Consider the following 19970-nt stretch of genomic DNA (forward strand, 5'->3'; position numbering starts at 1 on the left):
GATCAGATTTGATTTTGTCCCTACCCGGGGGAGTGGGGGGCTCCGGACAGAGCAACGGGAAATTTTAATTATTTTCCGATTAATATTACGTCGGCTGACGGCGGGATTTAAGGGGCCTCTTTAATTAAAAAAAATAGTGGGGGGCGGGGGGAACAGGGGTCATGGGATCGAGATCCTCGGTCAACAGGTTTAACGGCCCGGATATTGTCGTCCCCCCCTCCAGATGCTTCATGTGTTGCCAAAGCAGTCCGTTCCGTGGGCCCCCCGGTGTCCCTCGCTTTATGGGGAATCGGCTTGCCCCCAGCTCCTCGCTCGGCGAGCGTGAGCCCCACGCGCGTCCTCGTTCCTCCTCAATTCCACCCGGCGGAATTCCAATCCCCACCCTTCTTCTCTTTTTAAGCAAATTTGACACCGCCTCCAGATCGAGCACTGTGGTGAGTGAATCTTGAATCGGTTTACGGCTTAGGGCATTTTGTTATTTCATGGAGAAAAATGTCTTCCTGACTTTTAATACGTTGTAGAAATTGTCATTACGAACCTAAAAGGTTTGAACTTATAAATTGCAAGTTGATTGAATAAATACATCTTAAATTAAATATTTTTGCAGCAAATGTGAGACTTTTATGGTATCATGTACAGAAATAATTATAGCGATTGCCCTTCCAAACCCTTGTACTAATAAAAAAAAAAATTTTCACTTCACCACATTGTGCAGCTTAAGTTAACAATCAAGCAATACCGTCTTTGTTAGCCATAACTATTAGCGAGAATACTTCAATTTTCAGTGATACGAGCTATCTCATTAGCCTTATAAAAGGTTTTATTACATTGATTATATTGATTTGTCACGTAGAACATGATGTGACTAAGTCAAATACATATATTTATTAGATTCTCATATGGGTGCCTTTACAAATTCATCGTGTAGTTTTTACTATTTGAGAATGCATTAATCAATTATTAGTGCAAAGTTGGCGTTCTTTTGAAAGTTTTAGGGCATATGCTTAATAATTTTTTTTACATTGATATTCTTCCCCGGTTCCCTTTATTGATTTTAATATCGACATAGAATAAATTTTAGTATGTACTTGTTTAATCATGTGAAGTAATTTTTATAGAAATAACGTGAAGTATCCTTTAAAGAAAAAGCAAGAATCGTATTTCAAACAATTTTAATTACGCAATAAAATCAAGTGGAGGAAGTTAATTCATTAATTCATAATTTGTAGAAAAAATCCCTGATTAAAATATTATCGCATTTATTCTCGAGCAAAATAAAAAATGGAGGAGGAAGAGTAGTCGGGTAAGTAAAGAAGAGAGAGAGAGAAAAAAAAAAAAAAAACCTTGCCCCACACTGTAAATTGCCCCCTTTGTATCCTCCACATGGTTTCAATTAAAACCCTCTTTTATATTCTTTGTAAAGATTTTAGCCACGGGATGTTTTGTCTCGCTTTCATCTAATTACGCCAGTGGTGAAATTGAAAAGGTTAAGAGGCAAAGCAATTAAAAGGCACACAAGATCAATTTTTCCTTTTGAAGATTGATTTCGCCAATGGAGAAATTGAAAAGGTTAAGAGGCAAAGTAATTAAAAAGTAGATGGGATTGATATTTGCCTTGGGTGGCAAAAGTTTTACCCCCAATTTTGGGATGTGATTATGCTAAAGATCATTGAAGTTATTACTTTTTTACGATGGACTATTGTTAGATTCATCATCAATATGAAACATAAAATTAATAAACCGGTGTTTGGTAAATGGAACGTAGGTTTGGAATTGATTTTATAACTAAATTCTACTGTATGTCAATCATCCAAGATGAATGGTGTAGATTATTTTAATTGGAGATGATAGACATAATAGAAATTATTTCAAGATATCATTGACAACATTTTATGTTCATTTTCATTTAACTAAGTCCAGTAGTCTCTAGAGTTTCGAACGGGTTTAACGTGATCACAATCTTGCACATGTTTTAGGCCACAATAATTAATTTCCGTAATCCATAGGTTAGCTCCAAGAACATTGCAAAAGCAATCGTGGGCACATGTCTCATGAGAGCTAGTTATAATTCCTTAGTTCAAATTACACCACGTTGAAAGTAGATCATTTAAAATTGATCATGCAACCAATTCTCAACTTATATTTGATGGATCGAGTTATTATATTGGTTGGTTATATTTAATATATGGATTACAGATGAGTTTATAATAATAAAACTCAAAATATTACGTGTGTTGAATGAGCTTGTAATTTATAAACTCAATTCATCTATATATTATTCACTCTCTCTTGCTCTCATTTAATCTTATATTCGATTATTCTAAAATCTCACCTTAGTTTAGATATGAGTTTTATTTAATTGGGTTAAATACGAAAGTGTTTTAATGATATATGTTAGGCTGAGTATGAGTTGCTAGATTTAAATTGCATAGGAAAATTGGTCAAAATGAGCTAAACGAGTCGATCTGAATTGGACAATTTAAGATCCGGTCCAAATCTGGCCCAACTTGTTTGACGGTCCATAGGTGGTTGGCAAAAGGGAGAATGAGAGTTATGCAAAAATCTCCACGCACCTTGACTCCTGTTAACCGTTGGAAAGCAAAAAAGACCGTATCGGGGGACTACGATCAAAAACAAAAAAGCTGCGTGAGCAGCACGCGGGGCGGGGAGCGCGTGGCCGGGGGTGGGGGGGAAGACTTTTGCTGGGGGAGGGATAATGATGATTCTTTCCTCGCCTGCTACTCTACCGCTCTCGGTTCTGTTCGTGCCTTGCTTCTTTCTCCCACCTTCTTCTGTTCCTTTGCATCTCGGTTTTAATAATATGCCTTACGTGTTTTCTTTTCTTTTTTAAGACGTGGAAAGAGATCGCACTCAGCCGAAAGAAGAAAACCCAAACTAAACCAAACGCCACGCATGATATATATATATATATATAAATAGACATAAAATCGTTAAATTTATCGGCTAAATCCGTATAAGCGTGAAAAAATAAAAGCAAAAATAAAAAGAGGTAAGAAAAAGATAAAAATTTGATCTTCATCTAGGATTTTTTTTATAGGATTTTTCAAGAAAAAAATTGACGGTCATCCATTATAGTGTGAATAGAGATGGATTGAAGCGGAAGAAGAGGATTGATTTTAAGCGGCCAAAAATGCTCGGATTTCATCTCGTGAGCAGAGATCAATTTTAATAAGTCTGTGTCTTGACATTATCTTAACATTCAATTTTGTCTTATCCTTATTTGTGGGAGACTCATAATCCCTCGACGCTCGACTAATCCGACAAACTAAATAACAAGAGGAAGCCTAAAAAAAAAAAAAAAGTTCACGATAATAACATACGCTTTTTAATCAATTATTTCCCGCCTCATACCGAGTCACCCGGATTCATTAGAAACTTCACGTAATTGCAAACCCGTACACAGTCCACCTTACCCTCTCTCTCTCTATCTCTATCTCTCTCTTCTTCGAGCGTGCGTGGTGGCGTCGTACCCTTCTTCTCCTTCCGCCTCTTCGCGGCCTATAGCAGGCGCTCCCTCGATCTCCTCCATCGCATTTCCTTCCCCCTCGAATCTCTCTCTCTCTCTCCCCCTCCCTTCCTCCCTCGCTCGCCTCGATTTCCCGAACGGGCCTCTCCGAGCGCTCGTCGGTGTCGCGGGGGGCGCGCGTGCGCGCGTGTCTTTTTTTCGTCTCGTTTCTCTCCCCGAGGTTGCGCCGCTTTCTCGGATTCGGTTCCGGCGCGTCTCCCCTTCCGGTTCCGCCCCCGCGATCCCAATTCCGCCCGCTCGCCTCCTCGCGGCGCTCGATTCCGGCGCGGTTCTCGTCCTGGGGGTCGGAATTCCACCCCTCCCTTCCCTCGTCCCGCGCTCTCCGCTTTCCTTCGGGTCGCGGGGGAATGCTCTCCGGGCCGCGGGGCGTGCTGGAATTCGGTGGTTCCCCGGTGAGCCGACTGCCTTTCGGTCGAAGAATTTAGGGTTTCTCTGCCGTCGCTCGTGTGGATTTTTGGGTTCTTTTCCCTTTTTCTTCCGTGTTTCCTTCTCTTGTCATATTCGGCTTGTACTTTCGTTTCAGGGTTGCTGTACCGTTTTCCTGCGGCGAGATGTCCCCGGTCGTGCTGAAGGCGAAGCTGCGCCATGCGGAATGCATCGGTAGTTAGGGTTTTGCATTGTTGCGAGCCTAATTGTTTGATACCGGTGTCGTGTCTAGGCGATTTCAACGTGTGGATATGTTCCCCGCCTCTGTGTTTTTTTCCTCGAGAAAACGCTGATAAGTAGGAACCGGGGCGGTATGTAGAATTCCTTGTGGTGCTGTTCTTGTTGGTGGCGCTGTCTTTTATGCTTGTGGTTGATTTTGGATTGAGAATTTGGCGGACGAACGTAGAAGAGGGAAGAAGGTTCCCCGCCTTTTCGTGAGTGAAGAGGCTGTCCATACAGTATTGCATGGGTAATAAACTGGGAAGGAGGAGACAGGTGGTGGATGAGAAATATACGAGGCCTCAAGGGCTGTACCATCATAAAGATGTCGACATTAAGAGGCTCAGGAAACTTATTCTTGAATCCAAGCTTGCTCCGTGCTATCCGGGCGACGAAGAAAGCACGTGTGATCTCGAAGAATGCCCAATTTGCTTCTTGGTTAGTCTTCTCCCGTTCTCCTGATGCGCTGCTGTTGATAAATTCGGCAATCTTAGTTTCTTTTCGCCTCTGTTTGCTTGGTGAAATAATGAAGACTTGGCATTGGGAGCGACCTCCATGCACTTTTAGTTCGGGGGTCCTCTAGATAGAGGAAACAATCTAAGCTTGATGTGAAGCGAGTAGACATTCTATATGTCAGCCTTTCTTTGTCTTGCCTTAATTTCTTATTGACCCTAGGAGTGATGAGGCAAATGCTTTTTTCGAGATAATCATTTGTACTCCAGAGACCTTTTGGCAGACGCTAATTCTGCATTTCCTATTATCCTGTTTTTTGCAGTACTACCCCAGCCTTAACCGATCCAGATGTTGCACAAAAGGCATTTGTACAGGTAAATGTCCAGTAATTGTTGCATTTTGCATTGAATTATTGTCAGCTGATAGTGATGCGGTTCCTCTTCTGTGTACCAGAGTGTTTTCTGCAAATGAAGATTCCTAATTCAACTCGCCCTACTCCGTATCCTTCAATCTTAACCATCTCACCAGCTAAATTATTTTGCTGATTGTCTAGAATCTGTCGATTCGATCTTTGTCAATTCTCTTTCCATCTTCTCCCCTTGTTCTTCTTAATGATGTAAGGTGCCCATTTTGCAAAACCTCAAATTATGCCGTGGAATATCGGGGTGTGAAAACAAAGGAGGAAAAGGGCATTGAGCAAATTGTAAGATGCGATTCTCATGGTTTGGCTGCAATTCTTACTGTATATGTGGGACTGATCTAGAGATAATAAATAATTGCATCCTTTATGTAGGAAGAACAGCGTGTAATAGAAGCAAAGATCAGGATGCGACAAAAGGAACTCCAGGATGAGGAAGAGCGGATGCAGAAGAGACAAGATTTGAGTTCGTCAAGCAGAACCATGGCACCTGTTGAGGTTGATAATGGCTCAGTTGGAGGTACATTTTCATTGGAACTTGAACTCTTGTTTTCATCTCTTGCATTTATTTCTGAGAGTGTTGCTAACTGCCCATTTTGTTGGCAGTTCAATCTAGGAGATCTCCTGTAGATGAAGAAGAAATTGTTTCTGCTGATCAATCTTATTCTACTTCGATAAGCAGGCAACCTCCCCACCTGAGGACAAACAGGTAAGGGTTAATTTTAACTTCATATTCTATTTCCTGATGTTTTTTCAAGGCACGCCAAGAATCTTGTGTTGAAAATGACATAAGAGGGTTTCTGTAATTAGTTAAACTTATTGGGCAAATTGCTATGGATCTTAGTGTGAAGGGCCTCTACTTTGTTATCCTCCCTGGAAGTTGATACTTAAATTGATGATGGCTGTTAATTTATCTATTTATGTCCCTGTTTCCATCATCCCAAAGTAAAAAAAGAAAGAAAGTACATCAAAATAAACCTAAGGACAAACAGGTAAGGGTTAATTTTAACTTCTTATTCTATTTCCTGTTGTTTTTCCGAGGCACGCCAAGAATCTTGTGTTGAAAACAACATAAGAGGGTTTCTGTAATTAGTTAACCTTATTGGGCAAATTGCTATGGATCTTAGTGTGAAGGGCCTCTACCTTGTTATACTCCCTGGAAGCTGAATTGATGATAGCTGTGAATCTATTCTATCTATGCCTCTGTTTCCATCATCCAAGGAAAAAAAGAAAAGAAAGTATATCATAATAAACAAAGAAATAGAATTGAGGAAAAAACAAATTTCTGGAGCCTGAAGTGGGCTTCTCGGCTGTTACTGTGGATCTGTATCTGATTTTGATGAAACTGACAAGAATGTAATCATTTGACTATATCCGTTGGAAACCGAGACTGGGGATTGTGACTACCATATTCGTATTTAATTCAGGCACGTGACCTCAATAGAAAAATAAAATAAAATTCATAGCTGTCAGTTAAAATGAGCACTACCCTATTGCTTACAGCAACCCCAGTTCTTTCTTACTTTTTTTTTTTTTTTTTTTTTTGGGGGGGGTGTGAAGATATCATTTGGTTGTCATTTAAGAACAATCAAGGCCCTATCATGTATTGATAGGCAGTCCTCCACAATACTTCTGTATGTCTTGAGATGCCTTGTTGTGAAAGTCAAACTTAAGTGGTGTGCCCTGACTGGTTGACATGCGTTTGCGTCATTAGAAAATGTGTTATATAGGAAGTACATATTTGTAAGGATCCTACCCAAAAAAATCTCTTCATATTGTATATCGTCATTTGCAGGGATGATGAATTTGATCTGGATCTCGAGGACATAATGGTCATGGAAGCAATCTGGCTTTCTATTCAGGTGTTCTTTTATAGCAATGAGATGTTGATATTGTGATTCTGTAGTTAGCCATGGAAATTAAGCTAAAGTGGGAATAAAATTGCTCTGGTTTGGCTTTTTGGACATGGTATACCATCTTAGCACTGGGAAATGTATATTTTTATTAGTAGAAATTAAGATTGAGATGCATTGCTTTCTTTATATACATGCTTTATGAAGAAGACTCAATTTTATTGTGCTGTGGTTGCTAGTTCTACCATTTATTGTTCTCTGGTCTGGGAACGCATTGAGCAATTTGAGTAATCTTGTTGCACTACTACTGGTGTGTGCTGAGCATGGATATTATCGTTTTGTAAGATGATAACATCTGAAAAGTGTTTGGATGCATGATGGCATTGCGGAACCTATATTGGCTTGGAGTTGTTCACTCCATGGTTTCTAGTCCCTGGTTTGATTTTGTTTCTCAAAAAAGATAGTAGATGCCATGTGAAAGCAATAGTTTCTCTCGAGAGAGTCCTAGTTTGTCGCTGCTGAAGTATGGAGGACCGATTATGTTGTACGAATCATGTGGGGGCTATATTTTCATGGGAAAGTGTGTGAGCTCGCATTACATTTGCCCTGTTATTAGCGCATTACACTACGTCAATAACAGTGTGAGACCATACATAGAAAATATCCATGTGTATTGTCAATTTGCAATATTGGTTTTCTCTATGGTTTTTGATGACTTGATTGTTGGGAGCACACACTTTTAACTTAAAATTTCACCATAGCGGCTGGAAATAAATAATGCAACTTATGGTTTTCCTTTAAGCATGACATTATTGCTGTAAATCTGCTTTTATCTTTTAATCTGACTGGTGATTTTAGTGATTTCTAAGCACTTTGAAAACTGCAAACCATGGTCTTTTGTCATTCATGGCATCTTGGTGCTTAGAGTAATTGAATTATTCCAGCTGATGCATTATTCTGCTGACGGTAAAAACAGGAGAAAGGCAAGTTTAACGCCCTTGCTCAAAGTGAGGCTGCTCCTTCTGAACAGTATGTCTCAGAAGACCACTACGTTTCCCAAGCCACTGCTCCATTGGCAGGCTCTGGATCATCTCCATCTGGTGGACTTGCCTGTGCAATAGCTGCCCTTGCTGAGCGGCAACAGATGAGTGGAGAATCCTCCTTTAGCCACAATACTACTATGTCAACATACAATGTGCCACCAAATTGTGGTCAGTTTTACCCAACTGCAGTACAAGATTCGGATGGTTATGCTGCGCCAGAGAGTGGAACAACGGAACTTGTGCATGGGGGTGGGATTCCACTGGCAAGGGATGATGGTGAATGGAACATGGACCGTGGGTCTGAAGTGGCTGAAGCAGGGACCAGCTATGCAAGTTCTGATTCACCAGAAGATGCGGGTGGGATTTCTGCTTTACCACAACCGAATGAAGTTGATGTGGGCTTTCAAAATATTCCTGCTCCCATTGTGCCAGAGAGTTTCGAGGAGCAAATGATGCTTGCAATGGCAGTTTCTCTGGCTGAAGCTCGGGCTGTGACCAGTGGACCTGGGATTACATGGCAGTAGTTCTTTTATTTTAGAATAGATTGGCTGTTGGTAGTTGATGTTTCTTGGACGGGCGATGCTGGTCATGGCTATTTTTTCTGCTCTCTCTCTCTCTCTCTCTCTATCTCTCTGTGACGAGGAGGCCACAAGGAGATGCTTGCAACTTGCAGAATTTGAAAGGTATTCATCTCTCATCTCTTCCATTCTCAGTATACAGATGTAAAAGGAGAACCGATTGTTCCAGTTAAATGAAAGCTTGACACTTATGCTTGTTGTAATAATCGGGTTTCCTCCATTGTTAAGTCTATTAGTAGCTCTAGCAGAAGGCAGTCCAGTGGCACTCTTAAATAGCTATATCAGATATCCCAGTATGAACATGGTCGATAATTCTCGCGATCCTGCGCCTATGCCAACGGGGAAGAATTACTTTTGGTGTCTCATCAGTGATATGAAGATGTCACTGAAAGCATCATGACAACCAAATTCCGCCATGGCATTCACCATACTTGCTGCTTATTATTTGTTAGCACTATGCTTACAATCCAGAGCTTCACGATATTATGATATATGCCAAGATCTGTGGAGAGCTCCGTAATGCAAATCTGCCCCTAGGATTGGCCGGAGTGGGCTGCTTTCTTTTTGGTTCCCCACATTTCGCCACAAATTGCTTATAGGTGATGTCCCATTCCCTTTTTCCCGAAAGAATGGACTGAAATTTTTAATGCTGGGCCCAAAAGGCGAAGAGGGACTTGCATTAGACATGGTGTGCAAGAAGCATGAAGCAGTTGCCTCCATGACACTTTATTCGGGAAGCAAGATGTCAAGTGCTGGAAAGATAGATAGGGGAAAGATTTGCAACATCGAGCCGTTGTCTTGTTTGGCAAAAGACTTGGTCGGCAAAAACCCAAAAATAATACATCTCAGCATCTTTCTGCTCCTTGGAGAAGTAGTGTGGATGGGGTTAAAAAAGCTCCTGTTGAAGAGTCGAAAAAGCTGTCGGTTCAAAAATAAAAACTAAAAAGAGTCGAAAAGTGTGATGATAGACTTGCGTTCAACTAGGTGGGCAAGGAGTGTGGAGCTTAGGTTCTTTTGGTCAGCCTTAGAGTGGCTTCGGCTTTATGATTTGCGGAGAACGTCCTCATCGAAATAAAATGATGAGATCGGAGCCGGTTTTATTCATCGCGATCTGGTCTTGATTGACTAGATCGATAAGAAATCGAGCTTATGAATGAGACTCGTTCAAAGCAAAATATCATGGTCTAATGCGACCCTTTTGATTCGGAATGATTAGCCATTGTATCTTTTTTTTTCATTAGCTAGTCAACCTTTTGAGGTTGCGGAAAGAGACGGTCGCACGAGAGAGGCCGGCAGAAGGAGGAAGGAATGACCTGGATGAGAGCAACGTTTGGCAGCTCAAAATGGACATAAAAGGCCGGAGTTCAGACGATGCATGTGGAGGGTTTACAAATGTCACATGATGGTATCAAACATGCGGGGAGAGTAATGGCATAAATTGAATGGTTGCCATCGGATCACGAACCCAATCAAACCGCTGTAGTCTGTCGTGGGACACGAACTCATTATTGGGTGTGGGGAGGGGAACACAGTTATGAGCTCAGCGGTGGTAGTAGTTGGCAGGGCCTCTTAGTACTTGAATGTTCACGTCTCTCTATCTCTCTCTCTCTCTCTCTCTCTCTGGCTGGTCGCAAAAGGATTGATTTTGAACTCTCACATGGCGTGTCCTAATCTAAGAAAATCCGTGACAGTTGTGACCATCGTCCTTTCACCACCTTACTCCATTAAATTGATCAGCATCACGTTCATGTACTGAGTAGGAGCCCCTCATCACGACCATGATCTTCCGAAGCACACGGTACATCTACACGATAAAAGCTCTCGATGTTCTTATTCCCTCTCTAGTCCGCAACCGGGAGAAACTAATGAAAATTATATTAGTCACAAATGATTGGACTAGAGTTTTTTTTTTCTCTCTCTCAATGCGGTTGATTTTCTTTTTGATGGAGTTCATCATATGTGAAGGAAATCACACCAGGTTAAACCCAGGCATGTTTATCATTGACTCTCATGGAGAATTCATATTGACACTTGATTTTTCGTTACTTAATTAGCACGCATGAGGTTGCATTCACATTTACTTATTGATGTTCGTCAGATCATTATAAGGGGAAGACAAATAAAAAGTATATGATAATAACGTGGAAGCATGTGCTTGAGTGCATTATCAACATTTTTTAGCGAAACAGAGCCGAGAACCGCAACCTTCCGTCCATATATAATAAACTCTCTTGATTACGATAATCTATAAGGATACGACTTGTCTTGGAATCTTGCGGTGTCTTGTACTTCCCAGGCAACCATTGAACAGTTGAGTCAAACATGAGATGATTTTTGAAGCTGACTCACCCACTAGGGACAAACCTAGCAGCATTCAATAACATATACTCGACGCCCAATTAATAGTAAGTATCAAGAAAGGGAAAAGGCATCATCATGATTCAACTTAAAAAGCGATTATCTTGTCCAGCTACTGTTCTTATTTTGGCCTTTTGCGGATCTAACCATGGCGAACTGCCCTCATCCACCGCACGTCGCCGTGTTTAAATGTGACCAAAGCATCCATCAACCTCCCCACAGCCTGAAATCTATCTATCAGTTAAAATCTATACTGCTCTTACAGTTTTCTCTTGGTTTCTTCTGCTGTGGGGCTGAGCAGTCCCGGTTTTCAATATTTTCTCTGCCCAGTGATGAAATTATTGAAGCATAGTACTTGTGTTGGCGTCCACTTGGCCATATACAGTACTAGAGAATCGGGCTTGCTCCGTTGTTCACACTCAACGGCAGTCTCCTGCTTAAACTTCAATTGAGACTGGACAGTGTCCACTTCTTTTTTCAAATGTCTGTTCATCTTACTTTTCTTTCAGGCAGTCATCGCATTCGCCATGAATCGAAATGGTGCAAGAATTTCAATTAGATAGGGGCCCATTTCTGTCTCCTAACGAAGAAAGTTTTCTTTTTTAAGTTTTCTATTACTCTGTTTTTTTCTCTTTTTAGTCGGATTATGAATGTGCACGAGCGAATAGCAACCGCCCACGTACCGCCTTTTCAAACAAGACTTAAAAAGTGTCAATGGCCAAGGTTTGAACTTTGAAAAAGAAAACAGGGACAAGAGTAAAAAGCGTCAAAGGGAGACAGGTGGGATTTTCAAGATTCATTTCGGTCGTCTATATTTATTATTAGACCTTTCTTTGAAATTACCCCCTTGTCCTCTCCTCCATAGAAAAAATCTCTCTTCCATGTTCTATTTCACAGTTTCACCACTCACCTTCTCCTCTCTCTCTCTCTCTCTCTCTCTCTCCAGCTTTAATTCAAAACTTCAAAAAGAGCTTCTTGGTGGGTCAAACAGTAAGTTGTGCTTGCTAGAGCAATTCTTTATCGCCTAGTCTTGTGCTTCGAATGCTACTGTCACTTTATAAGCATAACCTGACCCTGTATTTGCAGCCTAATCTCTCTCTCTCTCTCTCTCTGCTATTTTTTTTTCCAGACTGCATTTGTCGGAGAAGCATCCGTTATCATGGTGTCCTTTTAGATTTCACCGGTCTGATACCATAAAGGAAGGCCCTTTTCTTTCGCCCCCAGCGATCTCGCTTCCTTGCACAGCAAAGGTAACATCTTTTTCTTTGCTGTTCATCTTATCAGCCTCACTCTTTTCTTTCTTACAAGTTGTGCTATGTTCAGCTTGATCTGTTCGTGCGCTTGGTATCATCTTCTGAGGTCATGGTCATTCTTAAAAATGCTGCCTTTTGGTGTCACACTGAGAATATGCTGTTTTTCACTCTAGACGCATGCATGCATTGACTGAGCTACAGGATAGCGATTTTTCGAGCTGCATTCTCGTTTAACTTCATGATCGGAATGCCATTCGACTCTGAGAAGATAAGGGCAGTCCGCCCTGCTGGAAGAGTTTGCATTTATGGCGAGTGAAGTACATGTGACGGTTTTTTTTCTTCTTCTTCTTCTTTTTATTTTTGGGTATTTTTCTGGGGTTCTAAGTATGGATCATCTGGAAAAAAAAAGTATCGATCATCTGATTTGATCAAATACCCATTTTTAGTTTTGCTTTGTGAGTTTTAGATCTAGCTTGGGCAGTTTTCAGGGCTATTTGATCCTTCTAGGATATCCACTGAACAACCGAGAAGCTCAAAATCGACTGCCCGCGGAAATTTTCTCTCGCTAGCGAAACGCGGGTGGTGGCCCGTCTGAATCACTTTTTAAGCATAAAGGGTTTCTTTTATCATGGCTTGCTTTGCTATATCATTCATTTGCTTGCCTTTTTTCTTGGAAAGTTGGGCCAATTTCTGGACAAAAAAGGGTGGTAATTGCTTTGGTGATGGTAAAAGCCAATAAGATGTTGGCAGACAGAGGCAACACAAGTGAATACCTTTTACACCATCCCATAAAGGCCAATGCACCATCTCCTAGAAAATCAATGCAGGAATTAAAAGGCCTTCTTCAGTCAATAACCTAGAGCTTTTTTCTTGTGTTTATTTTCTTTTTTATTTAAAGATCTGGACGAAAGATAAGAGTCTCTACTCTGGGTACTCCCAACAAATTGCTATCCAACCGGCTCTATCTCTGCTCATGAGATAGTTTCATTCAGCAGAGAGTGGGAAAGTTTATTCCAGATCAGTCTTCCTAGGTTCTGCAGTGAAGTTTTTTGGCCAGAATGCTTTTAGATTTTAGGAGCAGGCATTAGCTTGAAGGTCCAAATTCTCTTGCTGTTCGGGGAAAATCTTTAACTTTTGCATTGAGCAAAACTTTCTGCATTGCTATACGGATTGTTTTGTTTTCTCCTTTTTGAGAATCAAACCAAGTAGCAGGTAAGAGAAGTTTGATGGATAGGACATGACTAACACATTTCTGCTTTGGTTTTCTGATGAAATGGCTAGCCATCTGTACTGCAGTCCTGTCCTGTGATGCTATAATCATTTATAGCAAGTGCGAATTTCGTTTCTCTCTACATCTTGCCCTCTGTTGTTCAAATATTTTCCATTGGATTTCAACTGCTTTTTCGACCATGGCTCTGCATGTGACTTCCTGCTGATTCCATTATCATTTTACAGGTCAAGTGTTTCTTGTTGACCAATCATTTTTCTAATCCTTGCCTGAAGTTTCTTAGGTAGAAGAAATGCCGAGACCGAGGTGAGCGAGAGAATTTTATATCTTTATGCAGATACCTTTGTGTAACTTACGATATTTTGATTTATTTTGCCATGATGGCATTTATATTAAAATGAGCATGAACATAATACTAGATTCACTTGATGATAGCTTGATCCACATGGGAGCTGCAAAATGTTCCAAACTCTGCTCTTTTTCTATCCACATGGTCACTATAGGCACATAGTTATGTTGATTATGCCCATAAATTCCAAACCTTTCTTGTTTAAACTTTCACTTTCCAATTTTACAACCCCCCCTCCTCTTTTGCAGCTTTCACAATTTAGCTTTTTTTAATGCAGAACACTTGGAAACTTTCAAAACATAAAATTGTTGATGTTTAGATTTCTATTATTTTTCTTAATTTTGTTACTTCAAAATACTTCTTTCAATAGTCTTAGAGGGTACAGAGTTTTATTTTTTTAAAGCAAAGCCTACACACTCCAATTCAACTACAATATCCATTTTCACATGCAATCAAAATCTCTGTTTGTATACATTTGTGCAGTTTTGTTTGGTCATAATCCGGCAATTCGTTGGTATTCAAACGCGGCTTAATGGATTTTATGTGAGGCAGGTGCACATAATTATGTCCCTAAACAAAAGTTAACACTGATTTGATTGAGAAAAAGGATTGTATGGCAATTTCCATAGAATGAAAATGAAAGAGTACATTCTCTTTCAGTCACTCCATCATATGGTTATAAATGTGATGCAGCATAGTCTCCAGCAATCTGCTAAGTTGAATTCATAGAAAGTCCATTTCGCGTGTTTCAGCTTCTGCTTACTCAAATGATAACATGAGATTGCTCAACTGTTTCACAAGATACTCATGCTATTTATCATGACAGCAGGGTGTCAGAAGTGCCTCAGAGGCAGTCTCCCAGAGGCTCACTTCAGCTCAGAACTTCAAGCTCGGACTCTGATAACTCACACCATCGCCCCATCCCTGATCGAAGCCCTAAGGTAGGAGATCGCCGTTCTCCACGAGGTGCCCAATCTGATTCAGTTAATCAGAAGAAACTGGGAACTCGCATTGCGGATCTGGAATCTCAGCTCGGCCAAGCTCAAGAAGAGCTGAAGAATCTGAAAGAGCAATTGGTCTCAGCTGAGGCTGCAAAGAAAGTAGCTCAAGAAAAGCTTGATAAGAAAACCAAGACAAAGTTTGTACCAGACTCGGTTGATGTCCCTGAAAAGCATCATGCAAAAGAAGTTCAAGAATCGAACAAACCAAAGAGCAACCCTTTAAATGACGTTCCTGATGAGAACCAGCAGGAGACTGATGTTTTTGAATTACCAGTCGAGAAGGTTGCTTTGGAGACTCAAATAGAGGTCAGCCAACTGAACAATGAGATAGAGAAGGAAACAAAAGCAATTGACTTACCAGCAGAGCCACCTGTATCTGTGGAGCCACCCCCACACCTGCTTCAGTTGGCTGAGAAGGAGGATGAGATAAATTTGCTTAAAGGTAAGTTACTAGAAAAGGAAAAGGAACTTGAAGTAGCTGGCCAGCAAACTGAAAACCTGAGAAAGCAACTAGACGAGGCAACAATGATGATATCTTCTGCTCAGAGCAAAGAAGAAGAAATGGCCTCAAAGCTGAGCCAGCTAGAAGAGGAACTTAAAGCGAGCAAAGAAAACAACATCCAATTGAAGGAGAAATTAGAAGCTGTGGAAGGAGGTAAAGAAGAACTAGAAGTGGAGATGAAGAAAATGAGGGTGCAGACCGAGCAGTGGAGGAAAGCAGCAGATGCAGCAGCTGCTGTTCTTGCTGGTGGTGTTGAAATGAATGGGAGAATTCCTGGAAGATGTGGTTCCATGGATAAGCATTTCGGAGGCGTTTTTGAGGTGCCTCATGCGGGTTATGCTGGTTTTGTGGGTTCACCAGGAAATATTGATGATCTAGACGATGGCTTTGGAGGTGGGAAGCGAAAGAACTCTGGGATCAGAATGTTCGGAGATTTGTGGAAGAGGAAGGGCCAGAAGTGATCCATCATCTCTGTGCTCCATTACCCTATATATAGTTCTGGTGTCATTAATGGTTGAAAACGAGGAAAATTGGCGCCTGTTATTAGTCTTTTGGGTTTCGAAGTGCTAGTGCTTCTTGTTCTCTTTTGCTAGGATGGTTGGCATACTATATGCATGTATATGTCCAGTAGCAAAACTAAATCTAAACCACTATGGCACTTGCTCAATTTGTTTGAGAGTTCTGATATCCGTCTTGATCGTTTGTTTTGTTTCTAAGGTGCAGCTTTGATCCACAGGCAGATATCGCCATCTGCAAGTTCAGATTCCTGCTGACTTGAGAAAATAAATTGAGACTATACAGAGTGTGGGAAAGGACGTATGCGAGAAAGTTGAACATCAAGACTTTGATATCTTGGCTATCGACATGAGCAGCTGGTTGTAGATGAATATTGCATATTCCATGTTTTAATATTCTTCAATCCTCAGTGCACAAGCTCGTCTTCGACAGAATCTGCATCTAAGTATACTCTTGATGTAATGCTGTTCTAATGATCCGTCGGTTTGATTCCAAGAAACCAATCTCTCCTGATGAATGAAATGTGATTCCCACTGAATAAGGCAGCAAATATCACTACCTTACATACAGTTATTCGATGGGAATCACCCAGAGAAATGGTGGGCAATTACTTGAGGCAAGTGTGTTTCTGAATTATCGGAGTTTAGTACTTGCAGTGGGTACCAAACTGGCTCGTTCAAGAGGAAAGCAATTGCCCAGCAACAAAAGAAGTGTTAAACAATTTAAATAGCGGCCCAGTTCAACTCTCTGGTTGGTGTTGCTCGAAACCTGGTCATGAAACCGACTATTAAATCAGTCCAGTGCCGGTGTTAAGAACAAAAAGCCCAATGTAGATTGTAGAACAGTAAGCTTTCTACTGACACAAGAGAGAAAGAATCATATCATTTGCACATAAACCCACAATTCAATCATCATCGTCACTACTTCCATAGCTTTGACACAATGATTGTAGTCCAATGCTCAGACCACCATTCTTATCCTCTTTTTTAGTCTCTTCTATTTTTGCTGAAGCACTAACGCTGGATGTTGGAGCCACTTTCTTTACCACAGCAATCTGCACCAAAGAATTTGACAACAATTTTCTCTCGCTCCGGTCTTTCGAACCACCAAAATTTCCTGATAACATAACAAACAAAACAAGTCAGTGAACAATAAGATACTTATTTGCTTTGCAAACAATATAGATCCTCATGCAACAACCAAGAAAAATCCATTTTTAACGGAAAACAGAAACCATAAATGGCATGGAAAAACAGGGAAACGTAACTAGAATAATCACAAAACCAGCACTGTCACATAGCAAAAGTTACTTCCTAAAAGTCAAATCTTCATGCACAAAACGAGTCTACACTTGAATACAAATTAAAGCGCACTTGCAGGAAAAGGGAAGTGCCAAGCCTATCTATTCAGTATATCCATCATTCAGAGAGAAGATAGTCACATGAATCCAACATGTTCAAAAAACTTGACATACCTCTGTCATCTAAGAAGTCACTGGCAGTAGCTTTTGTCAAGGTATCTGTTGGCTTGTCTGGAAATTCCTCAGACAATTTCCTCTTCTGCATTTCAAATCAAACAAGCATATAAGAAAGCTTCTCTCTAGGCTCCAACAATGAAAGACAATTGCATACTAAATCAACAACTTATGCTTACCTCAAATCCAAAAACCCTAAAGGAAAAAAAAAAAAAAAACCCTAATAGATTACAAGAAGAAAAAGAAACAACTTGGTAACATGAGTTCTTGGGTACAGGCGAGGTTAAGAAGATTAGTAATTCTTTTAAAAAGCTTCAAGAAAGCACATGGAAGACAACCCAAACCATAAAGCATGTCCACTATTTCTGAATAGAGGTACTCTCAGTTTTATCAACAGAGCATACACAATCAGCAAACCAGTAAATCATGCCCTTCATCAAGAACTGGAAATATATGCACATATGGCAATTAAGAGACTCGTTTTTTTTGCTTAATGACTGGTTATTCATGGACTATGATATAAGAACTTCAATAAAATCTCTTGGTGTATCCGTTGTTAAGTCCTGAAATTTCTCAAGTAACTTTCCATTACTCCTTATTCTTAGAAGTTGCTGATTCTTCAAGCACATTCAAATGCGTGACGATACTATTACATGTTACACAGATTAAGCATTTAAGATGACATGGATTAAGCAGAGAAAATCATGCTATGCAGATCACTTCCTGATGCATATACATCAAGTGCAAGTAAAGCAAGACAATCAAAACTCAATCCATACTGAATCAAGGATTGATGATCACAAGAAACAGAGCATCTACAATAGAGTATCTACAGATAAGCTCAACTTTTTTATCCATCCAGGGACTATTCGTATATTGAAGTAATGCATACATCTTATAAACCAACACGTGAACACATGATTAAGCAAATAATAGTTCAGCCAGAACTTATGGATAACACACTGATTCAATATCCAAGAGTGTTCTCAACATATTCCCTTGCAACCAACAAGGAAGCAAATATACTAACACTTTGAGCATTACTGACCTTGAGAGTACCGTTCGCCGATTCGTGATTACCAGCAGAAAGTGGAGACAAATTTTCCTCATCCTCAGAATCCTCATCTTCAATCCTATGGACAAAATCTTTGGATGTCTACAAGAAAGTTTCGGGGAAGCAACAAGTAAAAAAATCAATGAAAACTAGTCCAATGAGATGTAAAGAGATGAAAATAAAGGTAAAATCCTCAGAAATCGAATCCAGAAAGACGGTGCAATACTAACATGGAATACTATTGATTTAATCAGCGCTTCATCCTCTTCCTCCAGTTTCTTTTCCTGTCAAACCAACAAAGTGAGGATAGGAATTCGATCACAAAGTGGAGAAAATTCTCCAAGTTCAAGCTCATGGAGTACAAGTTTTGACAATGAACTCATAGACACAACAATGAATACAACCCACAAGTAGATGAAAAAAGTACAAAGAGATCAAGAATGATGATATGAATTCTAGCAATAACAATGCCCCTATATCCTCAATGCACGAGCTCATAAGAGGACCTTTGACACTTCGTCATCATATTCGACAAGAAAAGGCTCAATTAAAGCAGATGGGAAACAACGCATACCTTTACAGCAGATGTGTGTTGTAAGGCCTCTAGCATTGCATCTACGCTCACAGTTGCATGTCGAGACTGAAAAAACATTCCCTCTCCAGTTAGTATCACAACGACAAAACAGAAGACAGGAAATCAATTCATCTTCATGAAAATATGTCATCCACTAATTTGGCGATAAATCAATTGGCACAGATAGATATTCATGGATTGTACAAATCCATAATCAAGCAAAAAGTCGAAAGGACTTACTCTCATGGATTTCATCTCATCGAGCGCCGCAAGAATATCCATCTCTCTCTTGGAATCCAACGTCCGATTCTCCAGCGACTTCATGGCGTCGCCCATCTCTTCAGCCTCCCTCTTCCTTTTCTCATTCTCCACCACCTGCCCAAAACCCGAATAAGGAAAAAGCACAAGTCAAGTTCACTTCTTTCCCGAAGCCCAACAAACTCTAAAGAAGACCCAAAAGGCACAATCTTCTACCTCGTCCCGCTCACGCCAGGGCTCGAAATTTCTCGACGCCCCCGACTCCACAACGTAATCCGAATTCTGGGGATCGGTCTTCATGGTGAGCTCGGCAGAGCACTTGGTGCATTTGAAGTAAAACCTGAATATCTGGATCCCCAAATACGTCTGCCGCCGAAAAACAAAACAACACCCATCAGACCCAGAAAAGAACCAAAGTCAAAACTCCACAGATACAACAAAAAAAACCCCGAAAGTTCCCGACTTGGGGAAAAACAAAACGAACAACAGAATCGAAGGAGCGCCACCGACCTCGCCCATCACGTCCTCCTTTCTGGAATTGAACTTGGTCCCCTTGGAGATGTAATTGCCGCAGGTGGTGCACCGGATGCTCATCGGAAGCATCATCCGGACCTTGATCTGCTGGTTCTTGGGCCGCCGAGCCCTAGGCAGCTTCGAAGGGTCGAAATCCGGCGGGTAATACTTGTTCAGCACCTTCCGTTCTCCCATCTTCTTCTTCTTCTTCCTCTCTCAACTCCTCCGAACCAAGACGACGAGCGAGCGCGAGACGGATCGGGACGAAGATTTCTGCCCTCCTGGTTTCTCTCGAAATCGATCGATGATGTCTGCTGAGGTTCCGACAGAGGAAAGCGGGGCGAAATTTGATC

At 40.8% G+C, this 19970-nt stretch overlaps 3 protein-coding genes across 9 annotated transcripts; 2 read left to right on the forward strand and 1 right to left on the reverse strand.

The window, feature by feature from the left end:
- The first annotated feature begins 3410 nt into the window (after positions 1-3410).
- Positions 3411-8757, forward strand: LOC104450038 (E3 ubiquitin-protein ligase DA2L). Its single transcript, XM_010064428.3, has 9 exons — positions 3411-3939; positions 4071-4630; positions 4968-5019; positions 5099-5144; positions 5267-5348; positions 5439-5583; positions 5670-5772; positions 6859-6925; positions 7893-8757. The coding sequence occupies exons 2-9, from the start codon at positions 4439-4441 to the stop codon at positions 8481-8483; spliced, it is 1278 nt and encodes a 425-aa protein (XP_010062730.2). The 5' UTR covers positions 3411-3939; positions 4071-4438; the 3' UTR covers positions 8484-8757.
- A 2903-nt stretch (positions 8758-11660) lies between these two features.
- Positions 11661-16282, forward strand: LOC104450039 (interactor of constitutive active ROPs 4). 7 transcript variants are annotated; one of them, XM_010064431.3, is made up of 5 exons: positions 11661-11675; positions 11842-11885; positions 12025-12145; positions 13604-13682; positions 14552-16282. In XM_010064431.3, the coding sequence occupies exons 4-5, from the start codon at positions 13669-13671 to the stop codon at positions 15687-15689; spliced, it is 1152 nt and encodes a 383-aa protein (XP_010062733.2). In that variant the 5' UTR covers positions 11661-11675; positions 11842-11885; positions 12025-12145; positions 13604-13668; the 3' UTR covers positions 15690-16282. The 7 variants fall into 7 exon arrangements, with proteins under 7 accessions (XP_010062733.2, XP_010062736.2, XP_010062732.2 ...); XM_010064434.3 differs by lacking the exon at positions 11661-11675 and having other exon boundaries at positions 11741-11885; positions 14555-16282; XM_010064430.3 differs by lacking the exon at positions 11661-11675 and having other exon boundaries at positions 11855-11873.
- Positions 16283-16435: 153 nt separating this feature from the next.
- On the reverse strand, positions 16436-19970 carry LOC104450040 (splicing factor YJU2). Its single transcript, XM_010064435.3, has 8 exons — positions 19615-19970; positions 19321-19470; positions 19087-19221; positions 18847-18912; positions 18503-18556; positions 18267-18374; positions 17219-17303; positions 16436-16860 (listed from the first exon to the last, which is right to left on the reverse strand). Exons 1-8 carry the CDS (start codon positions 19810-19812, stop codon positions 16649-16651), a joined length of 1008 nt encoding a protein of 335 aa, XP_010062737.2. The 5' UTR covers positions 19813-19970; the 3' UTR covers positions 16436-16648.

Source organism: Eucalyptus grandis, chromosome 6, assembly GCF_016545825.1.
Source record: "Eucalyptus grandis isolate ANBG69807.140 chromosome 6, ASM1654582v1, whole genome shotgun sequence".
NCBI classification, from domain to species: Eukaryota; Viridiplantae; Streptophyta; class Magnoliopsida; order Myrtales; family Myrtaceae; genus Eucalyptus; species Eucalyptus grandis.

Bases quoted from the DNA above. Each gene is read 5' to 3' on its own strand.
- LOC104450038 (XM_010064428.3), top strand. From the start codon at position 4,439: ATGGGTAATAAACTGGGAAGGAGGAGACAGGTGGTGGATGAGAAATAT. The intron at 4,631-4,967 runs GTTAGTCTTCTC...TGTTTTTTGCAG, and splicing joins AATGCCCAATTTGCTTCTTG to TACTACCCCAGCCTTAACCG. The intron at 5,020-5,098 runs GTAAATGTCCAG...TCTGTGTACCAG, and splicing joins CACAAAAGGCATTTGTACAG to AGTGTTTTCTGCAAATGAAG.
- LOC104450040 (XM_010064435.3), bottom strand. From the start codon at position 19,812: ATGGGAGAACGGAAGGTGCTGAACAAGTATTACCCGCCGGATTTCGAC. The intron at 19,222-19,320 runs GTAGAAGATTGT...GGTTTTGGGCAG, and splicing joins CCTGGCGTGAGCGGGACGAG to GTGGTGGAGAATGAGAAAAG. The intron at 18,375-18,502 runs GTTAGTATTGCA...ACTTTCTTGTAG, and splicing joins TTAAATCAATAGTATTCCAT to ACATCCAAAGATTTTGTCCA.